Raw genomic sequence first — 15,958 nt, forward strand, 5'->3', positions numbered from 1 at the left:
CGGCCCTCCCGGCAGAAGCCACCGAGCTAAGCCCTGGAGGGGTCAGCACCTGAACTACATCACGTACTGCGGAGTTCCTGGGGGCCTGCTGAGCCCAGTGAGTGCCAGGGCCCGGGTGGCTGGGCCTGCGGCGCTGGGACGACCCTCAACCTGATTCCCGCCCCCAGGAGGTGGAGCAGGTGACGTTCAGTACCGCCCTGGCGGGGCTCACGGACCACCTGGTAGTGAACCTGCAGCTCCAAGTCTGGGTGTCCTCCTAAGGCAGGCACAGATGACAGGCGTGCAGCCGGCGCGCGCAGACACGACTCGGAGCACGAACTAGGCGCCGTAGCTGCGTCCCCAGAACCGGGTGACTTAAGGCATCTTTATTGCAGGACCTTCACACGGCCTCCTGGGCACGGCGGTACTCATAGACGCTGCCGTGCTCGGGAAAGGCCAGTGCTTGCGGGGGTGACCCCGGCGGTGGGGCGGGGTCCTCCGGGTCCCCATAGCCACCGCCGCCGGGCGTGTGGAGACAGAACACATCCTGTTGGGGGGGGGGGCGGGCGCGCCGCGCTGTTGGCCCCCCCCCCTCTCCTCCGCGCTCCCCTCCCCACAGGGCAGCATCCATCACCCACCCCCAGGGACCACAGAGGCCTGGTACGCGCCCCCTTTCCTTCGGGGGCCAGATTAAACTCGGCCTCTGGTCATGTCTGCAACTGTTCCCCGTCTGTGGGATGGGGCCGGGAGAGGAGAGGGACAGGACAGGCCATGGCCCTTACCCCAGGGTACACGGTCACCGACGTCTTGCCGCCCAGATTCACCGTCCGGCCGTTTTTGCGTATCAGCAGGTTTAGGCCGCGGGCACCGGGCTCGCCCCCTGCGGAGGGAGGCGAGGAGTCCAGAGGGACCCGGGGCGGGGACGGGGGCGGGGGCGGGGGCAGGGAGGGCCGCGAGGGCTGGGGACCCGCTCACCGTGGAGCCCGTAGGGCCGGAAGGCTCGGCGCTCGGTCAGCACTGACAGCAGCGCCTCCTCGCGAAAGACCAGCTCGCGGGTGACACCGTCGCCGCCCCGGAAGCGGCCTCTGCCCCCCGAGCCCCGCCGCAGCTCGAAGCGGCGCAGGATGACCGGGTACCTGTGAGGGCGAGGACAAGGGCGAAGACTTAGTGTGGCCGAGCCCCGGCTCCCACCCGGTCGCGCCCCCAGGCTCCGCGCACGCCGCTCACCGGCTCTCCAGGATTTCAGGGTCGGTGATGCGCGTGTTGGTCATATGGCTGTGCACGCCGCTGCGCCCATGCCAGCTGGGACCCGCGCCCGCGCCGCCTGCCACCGTCTCGTAGTAGCCCATGTGGGCGTTGCCCAGCGTCACGTTGTTCATGCAGCCCTGGCGAGAGCACTCGGTCGCTGCGCTGGGCTGGGGCGGGGCATCCCCACCTCGCCCGCCCACCCCTACTCCAGCCTGCCCACCCGGCCCGCCCCCGACCGCGCTCACCCCGTCCCCGCACCTGGGAGGCGGCGCAGGCCCCAAAGGCCCCTAGGATGACATCCACCACGCGCTGCGACGTGAGCACGTTGCCGCCCACCACGGCCGCCTCGGGCGACGGGTCCAGGATGGAGCCTTGGGGAATCACTACGCGCACTGGCGCCAGGCAGCCCTGTGCGGGGAGGGCGGCTCTCAGGGGCTCTTGGGGTGGGCTCCAAGAGAAATAGCACCTCTGCGCCCCAACACCCATGGGGTCAGTCCGTGGCTGGGCCCCAGAGGCGCACTCAGGGTGACCTCGGGCTGGGGCCCGCCCTCGCTCACACACCCCTGCGAACCTGGTTGAGCGGGATGTCGCGGCCCACCAGACAGCGCAGGCAGTAGATGAGGGCGGACAGGGTTATGGCCCGCGGTGCGTTGAGATTACCGAACACCTCCGGCCCAGTGCCGCTGAAGTCAAACACAGCGCTGCCCTGCGCACCGGAGGGAAGAGAGAGGCAGTCAGCAGCTGCGCCATGCCCCTGCCGCCCAGAAGCGCCATCCCTGCGGCCCACCTGACTCAGGTTGATCTGCACGCGAAGGCGGATAGGGGAACCGTCGTCCATGTGGTCTTCCGAGGACACCTCCAGGGGCAGGCCCCGGGCCTGCCGGGAGGTTCCAAAGGCACGCAACATGTCGCGCACGGCCAGCTCAGCGTTCGCCTGGCAGGGAGCAGGATCAGTGGCAGCCAGGTCACCTGCAGGATGGCCCTGCTGCCCACACTCCTGTGCCCAGGCCCACCTGAATATGGCCCATGTAGGCCTGCACCACGTCCAGGCCGTACTGCCCAATGAGCTCCCCCACCAGCTGGATGCCCTTCTGGTTGGCTGCCACCTGGGCACGGAGGTCCGACAGGTTGTCGTGCAGGTTTCTGGTTCCGCTACAGTTGGGGACCTTGCCTGGCGCCCGCAGGGCCTCAGTCACCGCTGGATGGACAGTGTCATCACTGAGCCCCTGGCCAACCCTGTCTGCACCCCCAACCCAGGTTTCCCAAATCCAGACAAGGTCTCTGGCCCCTAGAAAGCAGTGAGGTCTGGCCTGGGACTGCTCCCCACCTCAGGACAGCTCCTGCCCTTGAGCCTGGCTCAGGGTCCTCTCTGAGGCAGCCACAGGGCCCTCTGCAGTGTGCCTGCACATGTCCCTCTGTGGTCCACACCCCCTGCCCCCAGCTCACACTGATCAAGGCAGCAGCCGGAAATGGGCCACTCTATTTGTGTCCTCAACACCAGAACAGCCTGTGGTTCCATTACACCCACCCTCCGTCCCCACCCTCCACCCCGGCCACGCCACTTCCCCTGGGCTCCCAGACCTGCAGCCTCAGACCAGGGCTTGTTTTCCCTGCCTTTCCTACCCCCACCCCCACCACAGGCACCGCTGCAGCCTCCATCCCACCTTTCCTGCCACTGCTCAGTGCCAGGGCCTCCACCTCCAGCTGCCCAAACTTGACCCCTGGCCCCCTCTCCCAAATCCCTCCAAATACCCACTTCCTTCCACATCCAAAACAGTCCCCCACCCCCCACCCTCACCCTCCACTCAGCCCAAGACTCAGCATCATCCAGGGCAACTGCAGCTGCCCCCACTCTTGTCCCCCAGCCTCCAGGCCACTCTGAGGCCCCGCATCTTCTCTGCATGTGGGCACAGTGGGAGATTAGTGCAGGACCAGCTGAAAGCCCTTCACGGCCACCCACCACCCAGTGACTCAGACCTAGGCCCAGAAAACACTACAGGGACCTTTGGGCCCTGCCCCTGCCCCTGCCCGGCTGTTTCTCTGCAGACTCCACCCAGTATGACTGCACACACAAGCAGCCACCCACCTTGAAACAGGCTTCTCTCCTTCCAGCACCCTGACCCTCCACGTCTTGGCTAACTCTCCACCCACAAAACCACCCCTCAGGAGGCCTTCCTGGGCCCAGGCTGCATTCATCTCAGTACCTGGGATCCGATCTGCAGTTGCCCTTTGCGGTAACCACCTATCTCCTCCCAGCCTCAAGGCAGGCCTGGGTCTATGGGCTGCATCCCACGGTCCAGCCAGGCCTGCTTGCCAGCAGTGGCCATGTGTCCCAGAATGCAGAAGGCCCACCCCACCCCACCCCACTCACCCTCCTCTTGGAAGACACCCCCCTGGACGAGTTTGAAGGACAGAAAGACGGCACCCTCCTGTTGCAGCGTGGTGGAGTGGGGAGGCATGGAGCCTGGTGTGATGCCGCCAATGTCTGCATGGTGCCCTCGGCTGGCCACATAGAAAACAGGCTGCGTCTGACCCGGCCAAAACACCTAGTGGGTGGAAAGCCACGGTCAGCTACATCGGCCACCCCTGCCCCAGCAGAGGCAGGTGGGCAGCACCCCTCACCGGTGTGATAACAGTCAGGTCTGGCAGGTGGCTGCCCCCGGCACTGGGATGGTTGCTCAGTAGCACGTCGCCAGGGTGGAGATCAGCCCCCAGGTGCTGGATCTGAAACCAGGAAATGGGTGCAGAGTGGGCACAGTGGAGCAGGGGCCAGAGTGGGGTGGGGTGGAGGGTGAGGGAGGGGGATGGAAGGGTGAGGCGAGGGAGGGGTGGGAGGGCAAGGTGAGGGAGGGGTAGGAAGGCGGGGGAGGGTCCACCGCACCTGGAACTGCACCGTCTCCTGCATGGCACCCAGGTGCACAGGGATGTGGGGGGCATTGGACACCAGCCCCCCATCGGGCCCAAAGAGAGCACAGGAGAAGTCGAGGCGCTCCTTGATGTTGGTGGAGATGGCTGTGCGCTGCAGGATGCGGCCCATCTGCTCTGGGAGCACAAAGTGACCAGATGCCTGCTGGCCCCATCCACCCACAGCATGGCCCCAGGAAAGGAAGGAACAGGAACCACCGGGGCTCAAACCCAGAACCCAGCAGCTTTTTCCTGGGGAAGACCAAGGAGACCGTGTGCCCACTTGGCCACGTGTCTTAGCCTATGTAAAGGACACCACCTTCCTCCCCAGTCCCGCCTGGAGCCCCCAGCAAGAACCCAGTGCCACTCCTCGACCCTCCCACCCTGCCTGGCACAGCAAGAACCTGGTTCCTAGGCTCTTGACCCCTGGGCTCCCAGCAAGCCGCTGGCCTGACCCTGCACAGATGGGTTCCCTGTGCTGCCCTCAGTATCTCATCCTTAGCTAGAAGTTCACTCCCCGGATCACATGGCTGCAGGTAAGAGGGGGAAGGTGTCCTCCTTGCCCAAGGCTTGTTCTCATGGCCAACTGCACCATGCCAGTGCTGCAGCCACACTGCCCGCCCCGTCACCAGGGGGTCCTGCTTCTGCCTCTCCCTTTGGGCACAGCCCTGCCAGCCACCCCATGACATAGCCGGCGCCTCATCCCACAGGGAGCCAGGCAGCAGGGAACCTGGCCGCAGCCACTCACCAGCAATGCTCATGAAGCGGTGTGAGAAGATGGACAGCTGGATAGGGTCTAGTTGGGTGCCCATTGTGCCAGGGACTTCGGCCCCCACAGAGATGCGGATGTCCCCTGTCTCGGTCACCTCTGCCTGGCAACCTGGTTCCACCAGGATGGTGCTGGGGAGCAGAGGGCACAGAGGGTCTGCATGGAGCCAGACGACACCCCTCTAACCAGAGATGCCACAGCCCCAGGCCAGGGGACACCCCAACGATGGTAGGATACAGAGTCCTGCAGGCCCCTGCAGCCTTGGGCCAGAGAACCCTGCACCAGGGGCCCCACGGTTGACCCCTCCATATCCTCCACCCTGGCTGGACCTCAGCCCACCTGTTACTGTCGATGATGAGGCAGGGCCCATGGAGCTTGTGCCCATAGCCCAGCTCTCCCAGCAGGTACACAGGGGTCTCCTGGTAGCCCCCCTCAAAGTAGCACTGGGTCATCTGCAGAGGGTGTGGGTGAGTGCGGCACCCGGGCCCAGCACCCTCCCCGATGCCTCTCACAGGGCTTGGTCCCCATCCCAGTGCCCCATGGGTGCTGTCAGGCTGGTACGGGCAGGACCACCAACCTTGTCCACCCGGGGAGGCCCGGTCTGGGCTTTGGGGGCATCCTCGAGGCGAAGACCACTGCGGCCAGTGCCCCTCACTCGCACATCGTCCACGACCACTGGCCGCTCAGGGATGACAAAGCCAAACTCCCTCATGTACCTGCACTCCCCACGGGGCCCAAGGAGTAGTCAACGAGAGGTGGCCAGACAGGAAGGCCCTTTGCCAGGGATCCGGAGTTGGCAAACTCACGTACCGCTCCACGAAGGCTGCCCCGAAGTCCCCCGCACGGGGCGAGCGGGCTGTGGCTGGGTGCTGGTGGGCAGACACCATCAGGGCACAGTCGGTGCCCCGGTAGCGCAGGTGCAGGAAGCTCTCAGTGCTGATCTGGGACCTGCAGCAGGTGGTTGGGGACACTCACACCAAACCCCCTGCCCTGCCCCCCACCCCACCCAGCGCCCGGCAAGGACACCTGTTCTGTTTCTCGCGCACCCCGGGACCACCTGGGAAGTCATCAGACAGAAAACCCACCAAGGGGGACAACATAAGCCCTCTGTCCAGGGCACCCTGGGAGCCCACCTGGGGAAGCCCTGGGCCTGCAGGGCGTCCACACACTGCTCCTCCAGGCGGCTCAGCCTCTGGTCCAGCTGCATGAAGGTCTCAGGTGCGTAGAGCAGGGAGCAGGGCTCCTGTGCCTCGTGCACCACGTCAGCCAGGGCCAGCCCCAGGGCCGACAGCAACCCACTGTGCCTGCAGGGATGGGCAGCGTGGCAATAGGGGGGCCACCTCCCAAGCCAGTGCAGATCACACGCATCTCCGTGCACCCACACCTAGGCCCACCTGTGGATGTGCACAGTGTCCATGCCCAGGGCCCGGGCAATGGCACATGCATGCTGTCCACCAGCTCCCCCAAAGCAGGCCAGCACATGGGCTGAGGGGTCATGGCCTCTTGCCTAGGGAGACAGAAGGGGTCAGTGGGCTCTCCTACCCTACCCCATCCAGCCCCCCGCCTGAGCAGGAGGCGTGGGGCAGGGAGCACGGCTGGGGGCAGGACAGGCGGGAGAGCAGAGGTGGACGTACCTGCGTGAGTGCACGGATGGGCCGGCACATGGCCTCGTTGGCCACGCGCACAAACCCCATGGCTACCTCCTCCAGGCTCAGCGGGGAGGCCGGGCAGGGCCCGTTGGTCAGGAAGCTGTTGACCTCAGTGGCCACAGCCTCCAGGGCTTTGCGGGAGGCCTCGGGGGAAAGTGGTTGGTCCTCTCCCGGCCCAAAAATGCAAGGGAAGGAGGCAGGCAGCAGGCGACCCAGGACCAGATTAGCATCCGTCACTGTCACAGGGCCCCCTGGGAGGTGGACAGGATGTGGGGCTTGGGGGCTGGAGGCAGCGGAGCAGGAGCAGGCAGCAGGGATAGGGCTGATGGGAGGGGCTGGGCCTGGGGCAGCAAGCAGAGGGCAAGGCCAGGCCAGGCAGATCCTGACTCTTACCTTTGCGGTAGCAGGCGGGTCCCGGGTGGGCTCCTGCTGACTCGGGCCCAACCACAAAGAGGCCAGACCTAGGGGAAGGGCTGGGGTTGGACGTGAGGAGGCAGACAGGGCTGGGGTCCTGGCCTGGGAAGCAGGAGAGCTGACCTGAAGAAGAGGCGGGAACCCCCTCCCGCCGCCACTGTGTTGATGTCCAGCTGCGGGGCCTGAAGGGTGACGCCAGCTGTGGTGGCCTCGAAGACATGCTCGAACTCCCCAGCATAGCGGCTCACATCCGTGGACGTGCCTGGCAGGGGTGGGGTGCTGGTGGGTCGCTTAAAGACCCAGGGGCCCAGCAGCGGGGCCTCCCCGAGACCCCAGCCCTCAGCCCTCATACCTCCCATGTCAAAGCCGATGACAGGCTGGCCACCCTCCTGCTGGTACGTGGTCGCTGAGTAGCCCACCACACCGCCGGCCGGGCCCGAGAGCACAGCACGGGAGCCGCCGAAGGCGTCCATGGGCGCCAGACCGCCATCAGAGCGCATGAACAACACCTGCACGTCCTGTGAGCAGGCAGCAGGTGCGCCACAAGGGGCTGTGAGCGGGCAGCAGGTGCGCCACAAGGGGCTGTGTGCGAGCAGCAGGTGGGCCATGAGGTGAGCGAGCAGCAGCTGCGCCACAAGGGGCTATGAGCGGGCAGCAGGTGTGCCATGAGGGGCTGTGAGCCGGCAGCAGGTGGGCCACGATGGGCTGGGCAGGCCGAGGCCCAGGCCCAGGCCCAGGAGTGGGTGGTGGAGGGGCCTCATGGCCTCACCTTAAGTTGGCCCTGGAAGCCACGGCGGAAGCCCTGGACGTAGCGTTGGATGGCGGGTGTGAGGTAGGCATCGGCACAGGCCGTGTGCCCCCGAGGGACGATGCGCACCATGGGCATGGCTTCCGAGGACAGTGACACGTGCGAGAAGCCCAGCTCCCGGGCCAGCGCACCCACCTGCTGCTCGTGCTGGGCCCACCTATGACAAAAACCCAGTGGCACCTCGTCTCCCACCAGGCCCAGCACCTGCTCCCGCGGCCCACAGCCCACCTCACTCACGTGTACGAATGCATGAGCACCACAGCCAGGCTGCGGATGCCTCGAGACAGCAGCCCCTCCAGCTTTCCACGCAGGGTCCCCAGGTCCACAGGCTGCTGCACGTCCAGCAGGTCCCCCGTGCGGCCTGCCAGAAAAGCCCAGGAGGCCCCGTCACAGTCCAGCAGGACCCTCCGGCCCCAGATCCCACACCAGCGACAGCACACACACCCTTGACAGGCGTCCCGGTGCCTGCCTCTCCACGGTGCAGCACCACGCGTTCGTCCACCTCCAGCACCTCTTCATACAGCACCTCGGGCATGGGCACAGCCTGGGGGCAGGCAGAGGCTCAGAAAAGGCCCAGGCCCAAGGGTGCATGCCAGGGTCCCGCGTGGGTGTGTGGTACAGGCGAGTGGTTATGTCCCAACAGGCAGGTTGGCAGGCTCAGGAGAGTCATACCTGGCAGCCCCAGCAAGGCTCACCCAGGGGGCAGCTCTCCACCCCCTAGGTAGCTGAGTGCAGCCAACTGTTCCACCCCCACAGAGGCAGCTTCTTCCGGAAATGCAGCAGTAGGTGCAGAGGTTCCACCCTCCCCTGCCTGAACAGGGCTAGCTTGGGTGGCCCCACGCCAGCGTCCAGGGCGGGCATGGCGGCAGGCAGGAACAGGGCATCCTGTGCCCACTCCAAGGGCTAGGGGAACTTGGGATCCCACTGAGAATTCCTGGAGCTTCCTCTTTCTTTGTCAGCTGGTGCCCATGAGCCATCACTAATCCAACAACTGCTCTCCCCACAGGGTCAAGGCATCCCTGGGGGATGGATGCCACACACCCTGGTCCCCAGCCAGCAAGGAGCTCACCAGGTCAAAGAGGTCCCCACGGGCTTGGGTGCCAATGTGCAGCAGGTCTCGGAAGCCACGTGTCACCAGCAGCGCCACCCGTTCCCCCTTCCGCTCCAGCAGTGCATTGGTGGCCACTGTGGTGCCCATGCGGATGCTGGCTATATGACTGGAGTCCAGCGGCCGGTCCCGGGGCAGGAGCATGCCGGCCTCCTGGGGACCACGTGGTCAGTGTGGTGTTTCTGGCCGTGGGGTCCCTGTCCACCCGCTCTGGCCTGGCCCACCTGCTCCAGGATGCGGCGGATCCCTTCGGTTGGCGCATCTGCATAGTTGGCAGGGTCTTCTGAGAGCAGTTTTAAGACCCGCACCTGCCCCCCTGGGCACTGGGCAAAGACGTCTGTAAAGGTACCCCCACGGTCGATGGCAAAGTGGAAGCGGCCCTCAGGGCTGCCCATGGTGGTGGGGCTGGGATCCCACAGGAGCTCTTCAGCTGGTAGCCCTGGAAAAACTAGACAGAGGCGGTCAGTCCGGGCTCACCTGCGAGTGGGACTAGAGGTTCCCCAGCCCTGCCCTGCGCGTGCCGGGGGTTCCTGAGGGAGAGACCCACGGGCACGACTCTGGGCAGAGCCAGAGCAGCAGGCCCAGCTCCGAGGGCAGCCTGGGCCCCAGCGAGACCCTGGCCGCGGGTCAAGGGCCTGATGCCCCCATGCCCCGCATCGCGCTTCTCTGGGCCCTGGATTGGGCTGAAACCCAGGCAGTGGAGCAGGCACGGGAGGTGGGGGCGACGCTGGACCCTGGAGCCCTCGGAGGGGGGTCCCTCAGCACGAAAAAGGCACGGGAGTGCGGGGAGGGCGTTTGGGGCGAGCTGGCCGGGGGACCCCCACTTCCCTCTTTGCTCGACCTTCGGCCCAAGCCAGGTGGGCCCGGGGACTGGACGGAGCCTGAGCACCGACAGGGCGGCCCGAGGCGGGGACGCGTGAGTAGCGGCCCGGGAGGCAGCGGGGAAGGGGCTGAGGAGGGGAGGCCGCCCTGCGCAGGTCCCACCTGGGCGCTCGGCTCCGGCTCGGTCGCTCGCGGTCGGCTCTGGCTGCGCTCCCAGCGGCCCTGCCCGCACCAGCCTCGCCTCGGGGAGGAGCCTGCGGGGCCCGCCCCCCGCGCCACTGGTCCCGGCACTCGCGGTTGCGTCAGGCCCGGTCCGCCCCCCGCGCCTCTGTCCTCGCCCTGCGCCTTCCCAGGCCGCCCGCGCCGGCTCAAGGGCACCTTGGCTCTGCGGCCCTCGGGGCTCCAGCGCAGGGCCTGGGCTCGCCGAGTGTGGGCGCCCCGGGATCCCACCTCCAGGTGTCCCGGGCAAGGGGAGCTGGCAGCCCGGGCCACAGCAGGGCTTCCCACTGGCGGACGTCCTTCCCCGCGTGAGAGGACATTGAAGGACAGACAGGAAAGGGAAGGAGGCCCTGCGGCTTTCTCTACCAGCCCCGCTCCCGGCCCCGCGGGCCTCTCCTGTGCGGTATCTCTGGCCCTCTTCACCGGGTCTCCCTCCCCTCCAGCCCTCCTTGTGTCAGAGGCGTGTGAACCAGAGCAACTCCATCTTGAATAGGAGCTGGATAAAATGAGGCGGAAACCTACTGGGCTGCATTCCCAGACGATTAATGCATTCTAGGTCACAGGATGAGATAGGAGGTCAGCACAAGATACAGGTCATAAAAACCTGTATCTCCCAGCCTGGCCAACATGGTTGAAACCCCGTCTCTACTAAAAATACAAAAATTAGTCGGGCATATGGCATGTGCCTGTAATCTCAGCTACTGGGAGGCTGAGGCAGGAGAATCGCTGGAACCTGGGAGGCAGAGGCTGCAGTGAGCACAGATCGTGCAACTGCACTCCAGCCTGGGCAACAGAGCGAGGGGCGAGACTCCATCTCAAAAACAAAAAACAACAACAACAAAAAACCTGTATCTGATAAAACAGGTTGCAGTAAAGAAGCTGGCCAAACCCACCAAAACCATCGTCCTACACTCCCCCCAGCACCATGACAGTTTACAAGGGCCACAGCAACGGCAGGAAGTTACCCTATATGGTCTAGAAAGGGGAGGCACTAATAATCCACCCCTCGTTTAGCATATCATCAAGATATAACCATAAAAATGGGCAACTGGCCCGAGACGGTGGCTCACACCTGTAATCCCAGCTCTTTGGGAGGCTGAGGGGGTGGATCATGAGGTCAAGAGATGAAGACCATCCTGGCCAACATGGTGAAACCCGTCTCTACTAAAAATACAAAAATTAGCTGGGTGTGGTGGCACATGCCTGTAGTCCCAGCTACTCAAGAGGCTGAGGCAGGAGAATCGCTTGAACCTGGGAGGCGGCGCTTGCAGTACTCCACCGTACTCCAGCCTGGCAACAGAGCGAGACTCCGTCTCAAAGAAAAGAGGGCAACCAGCAGCCCTCGGGGCTGCTGTCCATGGAGTAGCCATTCTTCATTCCTCTACTTTCTTAATGAACGTGCTTCCACTGTAGGCACTCGCCCTGAATTCTTTCTTTCAAGAAATCCAAGAACCCTCTTTGGGGTCTGGATTGGGACCCCTTTCCTCTAACATTTGTGCCAAGGGCCGTGGACTCCAGCTCCCCATAGACAGGGATGGGGCCCAGGATCAGGCACTCAGGACCCCCTCCCCGTGGATGGGCTGCTGCTCATGTCCGGATGACTGCCCTCTGAGTGGCGGGTGCCCGCTGTGATGTCACCCCCAGACCCCATGCCCACAGATCTCCTAGTGCCTTCCCCATCCTGAGGCCCAGCTGAGGCCCCAGATGAGCATGCCATGCCCACGTGCAGGAGCCCCACCTGCCTGCTCTGAGCAGATCCTGGGAAGCAGCTCTGGTCAGCAACCCCACTTCAGCCCAGGACCCTTCCCACCAGCCACACAATACCCTTCCTTATACTCCTGGTTTCCACCTGTCCCCCCTGGCCTCATGGGGATCCACCCCTTCCACCCTATGCCTCCAGTTTTCCAGGCCCCTGAACTCTCCACCCTACCATCCCCAGCCACCCCCCTCCTGTTCCTCTAAAGGGCCTGTGCTATCCATCCTGGTCACCCTCTAAGGGCCTGTCCCCATGCTCCCCAGGGGCACCCCACTGCTGTGCACCTCCAGGTGTCCACCTCCCATCTCTGCCTGCATCTGGGGCTCTCCTGACCCCACTCCACTGCACATCTCAGGCGCAGACCAACGAAGGCCAACTCCCACCCACCCTAGGCTCAGGCCTCCCCTGGCTGCCCCACCTGCCTGCCCCCACCCCCACCCCCACCTGCCTCCTGCCCCACTGGGCCTTTATCTCTGTCCCTCGATGTTGGTGGGTCCCAGCTTCCCCTTGGCAATGCCATGCAGCCCCTCCACAGCGACCAGAGGCAGCTCCAGGCCTGCAGGATGGCCTGGCCCCTAGTCTCTAGTGGCGCCTCTGACTGCATGGCCAGACACGTCCCAAAACCAGGCCCCAGGCCACCTAGCAGTGGCCCACTCCAGCAGCAGCTCCTGCACCTGGCCCCATTCTCATCCCCACACCCAATCTGCCAGAAGTCGTGTTACCTCCACCTTCAGAACACAGAGCCGCTACTTCTCACACCTGCACCCCGGGCCAGGCTTCCATCATGTTCCCCCAGGGCTGTGGCTGGTCCCCACCACCGAAGAACAGAGGGCTGGGAGAAGAGTCTGCCACTGCGGCGGCTCTGACAGCTTCAGGCACAGCCAACTTGCACCCACCTCAGGGCCTGGCACAGGCTGTTCCCCGGGCCTGGAAAGCCACGCCCTAGCCTTGCAGCTCCCTTGCCCGCTCAGGCTCTGCTCAGAGGTCACTTTCCCAGACCTGGCACCTTCTCCCTGCTGCACGTCCTGAAAGAGCCCCAGGGCCCTGGCTTTGTTCCAGATGCCCCGCAGCACCCAGCAGGTTTGCCCAGCTCCACAGAGTCTTGGGGCCCCGGTACAGCTCACCTCTCTCAGCATTCTTGAATTTGATTGTTCTCCGCCTGAGCGGCCGGGGACTGGCAGCCACCTCAGCCAGGAACCCGGAGCTGCAGAAGCCCAGGCTGCTGCTGCGGTTCCTGAGCACCAGCTTCAGCTCCTGGTTCTCCTGGATGAGCTGCACCAGCCGCCGCAGCTCTTCGTTCTCCTGTGCCAGCCGCTGGATCTCCTGCCGCAGGCCCTCATAGCTGCTGAGGAGGGACATGCCTGGCAGCCAGGGGCGGCAGCTGGCGGGGGCCAGCGGGCCAGCCAAGGACAATAGACCCTGCCATTGTGAGGTCAGCGGCTGCCCCTGCCCCCAGGCTTCAGCCACATTCCAGGCCTTCAGGGTCAGGACCCAGCAGTTCCGATCACCCCCGTGGCAGGGTTGGCCTGACCTCTGACCTCCAGTCCCCTACGGGCCAAATGACCAGTGGGTGCCCAGAACTGTCCCAAGTCTCTGGCTCCCTCCAGGAATCCTCCTCCTAGAAGATGGACGCTTCTTTGGGCCAGCCAAGCCCAAGTGTGTTGTGGGAGAAGGGATATGGGATTCAAGCCTCTGCACTCACCCATCTGACTGCCCACTGGCCACCAGTCACAGCCTGCAGGCCTGGCCATGCCAGGACATGGGTCAAGGCAACTGGGTGTGGTATCTGGGCAGTCGCGGTTGGCACAGCATCTGAAGGGATCGAGAAAGGTGGGTGTGTGGCTGCCCTGCAGGATGGGGCCCAGCAACAGCAGGAGCTGGACAGCAGCAACCAGGGCAGGTCAGGGCTACAGGGGCAGAGCCAGCTGAGAACACACTAGGACAGCATAGGAGGGGGCTGAAGGCAAAGGGGTGCACCAGGCAGTGCTGGAGCTGCCACAAGGGAGGCTGGGCCTGTTTCTGGGGGGAGAGGGCCCTGGTATTGTCACATGGAGGTCGCAGCAAGCAGGCAGGTGCCCTGGAGGAGGCACCACATCTGGGCCATAACCTCAAGGAAGGGGATGGGGCAGGTAGCCCACCAGAGGCTAAGGACCAGGACCTAAAGACAGACCTCCCCAGGGACAGGGGAGCCACCCTCAATGGTGACAGTAGGCTTGCATTTTAGATCATATGAAGGACTTTCTTCTTCTATCCAATCTGTCTTTAAAGGGACACTTCTGCACGGTTACTTTGGTTTTCTGGCTTTTTCTTACATTATGATTATTACGTAGTTTACATCATTTTTCTCTTTTGCTTGTTTGATGGGTCTAGTTTCCACTTGCTGATTTGTAGACTCTCCTGGGATTCTCATGCTCCCTTCCCTGTGGCTCCTTGAGTGAAGCCATCGCAGGGCCCCTCACCTTTGCGAGTGGGGGCAGCACCCCTGAGACTACTACTCCAGGAGACTGGGGGCAACTGTACTGAATCCCAACAGAAATCATGACAATTTAAGTAATTATTGGCCAGGCGTGTTGGCTCACATCTGTAATCCCGGCACTTAGGGAAGCTGAGGCGGGCAGATCACCTGAGGTCAGGAGTTCGAGACCAACCTGGCCAACATGGTGAAACCCCGTCTCTGCTAAAAAAATACAAAAATTAGCCAGGTGTGATGGCAGGCACCTGTAATCCCAGCTACTTGGGAGGCTGAGGCAGGAGAATCGCTTGAACCCGGGAGGCAGAGGTTGCAGTAAGCTGAGATCACGCCACTGCACTCCAGCCTGTGCAACAGAACGAGACTCTGTCTCAAATAAAATAAAATAAAATAAAATAATTCCTATAATTAAGAAAAAAAATGGAGTAGAGTATTTTTCTTTTTTTATTTTATTTACTTTTTTTTTTTTTTTTTTTTTTTGAGATAGGGTCTCACTCTGTCACTCAGGCTGGAGTGCAGTGGTGCAACCATAGCTCATTGAAGCCTTGACCTCCCAGGGTCAAGTCATCCTCCCACCTCAGCCTCCTAAGTAGCTGGAACCACAGATGCATGCACCACCATGCCTGGCTAGGTTTTTTTGTTTGTTTGTTTGTTTGGTAGAAACAGGGTCTCACTATGTTTTTTTGTTTGTTTGTTTGTTTGTTTTGACACGGACTCTTGCTCTGTCCCCCAGACTGGAGGGCAGTGGCGCGATCTCGGCTCACGCAAGCTCCGCCTCCCGGGTTCACGCCATTCTCCTGCCTCAGCCTCCGGAGTAGCTGGGACTACAGGTACCTGCCATCAAACCCAGCTAGTTTTTTTTTTTTTTTTTTTGTATTTTTAGTAGAGATGGGATTTCACCGTGTTAGCCAGGATGGTCTCAATCTCCTGACTTCGTGATCCCTCCACCTCGGCCTCCCAAAGCGCTGAGATTACAGGCATGAGCCACTGTGCCCAGCCCGGGGTCTCACTATGTTGCCCAGGCTTGCCTTAAACTCCTGGCCTCAAGTTATCCTCCTGCCTTGTTCTCCCAAAGTGCTGGAATTACAGGTGTGAGTCACCACACCTGGCCAAAGTAGAGGTTTTTTTTTTTTTTTTTTTTTGAGACAGAGTCTCACTCTGTCACCCAGGCTGGAGTGCAGTGGCGCCATCTCGGCTCACCGCAACCTCCGACTCCCGGGTTCAAGCAATTCTCCTGCCTCAGCCTCCCAAGTAGCTAGGACTACAGGTGTGTACCACCACGCCTGGCTAATTTTTTTGTATTTTTAGTAGAGACAAGGTTTCACCCTTTCGGCCAGGCTGTTTTCAAACTCATGACCTCAGGTGATCCACCCACCTCGGCCTCCCAAAGTGCTGGGATTACAAGTGTGAGCCACCAAGCCCAGCCCCGAGTAGAGTATTTCTGATAGTTGGAGAGATTCTACCCCAAAAGAATGAGAGGCTTGGCTGGGCGCGGTGGCTCATGCCTGTAATCCCAGCACTTTGGGAAGCTGAGGCGGGTGGATCACCTGTGGTTGGGAGTTTGAGACTAGCCTGACCAACAAGGAGAAACCCTGTCTCTATTAAAAATACAAAATTAGCTGGGCGTGGTGGTGCATGCCTGTAATCCCAGTTACTCGGAAGGCTGAGGCAGAAGAATTGCTTGAACCTGGGAAGCAGAGGTTGCGGTGAGACAAGATCACATCACTGCACTCCAGCCTCGGCAACAAGAGTGAGACTCTGTCTCCCAAAAAAAAAAAAAAAAAAAAGAATGAGAGGCTCAGAGTGTCAACT

At 62.7% G+C, this 15,958-nt stretch overlaps 1 protein-coding gene across 7 annotated transcripts; it reads right to left on the bottom strand.

Moving 5' to 3' along the window:
- Positions 1–319: 319 nt before the first annotated feature.
- Positions 320–13,125, bottom strand: OPLAH (5-oxoprolinase, ATP-hydrolysing). Of its 7 annotated transcripts, none has more exons than XM_003918738.5 (27): positions 12,801–13,125; positions 9,104–9,327; positions 8,841–9,032; positions 8,216–8,315; positions 8,009–8,132; positions 7,733–7,928; positions 7,316–7,481; positions 7,087–7,225; positions 6,943–7,010; positions 6,535–6,800; positions 6,295–6,407; positions 6,034–6,204; positions 5,711–5,848; positions 5,478–5,616; positions 5,240–5,352; positions 4,880–5,031; positions 4,109–4,269; positions 3,850–3,951; positions 3,599–3,773; positions 2,241–2,425; positions 2,015–2,161; positions 1,799–1,933; positions 1,486–1,635; positions 1,207–1,364; positions 955–1,115; positions 762–859; positions 320–526 (listed from the first exon to the last, which is right to left on the bottom strand). In XM_003918738.5, exons 1-27 carry the CDS (start codon positions 13,033–13,035, stop codon positions 380–382), a joined length of 4,155 nt encoding a protein of 1,384 aa, XP_003918787.4. In that variant the 5' UTR covers positions 13,036–13,125; the 3' UTR covers positions 320–379. The 7 variants fall into 7 exon arrangements, with proteins under 7 accessions (XP_003918787.4, XP_009197173.3, XP_017810050.2 ...); XM_009198909.4 differs by having other exon boundaries at positions 9,104–9,318; positions 12,801–13,083; XM_017954561.3 differs by lacking the exon at positions 12,801–13,125 and adding an exon at positions 12,573–12,776.
- Positions 13,126–15,958: the final 2,833 nt, after the last annotated feature.

The sequence above is a fragment of the Papio anubis genome, chromosome 8, assembly GCF_008728515.1.
Source record: "Papio anubis isolate 15944 chromosome 8, Panubis1.0, whole genome shotgun sequence".
NCBI classification, from domain to species: Eukaryota; Metazoa; Chordata; class Mammalia; order Primates; family Cercopithecidae; genus Papio; species Papio anubis.

Excerpts from the sequence above, each read along its gene's own strand:
- OPLAH (XM_003918738.5), bottom strand. The coding sequence starts at position 13,035 with ATGTCCCTCCTCAGCAGCTATGAGGGCCTGCGGCAGGAGATCCAGCGG. Across the intron at positions 5,617-5,710 it reads GGGGCAGCCTTCGTGGAGCG|GTACATGAGGGAGTTTGGCT; the intron begins GTACGTGAGTTT and ends TGGGGAGTGCAG. Across the intron at positions 5,353-5,477 it reads GGCCTCCCCGGGTGGACAAG|ATGACCCAGTGCTACTTTGA; the intron begins GTTGGTGGTCCT and ends CACCCTCTGCAG.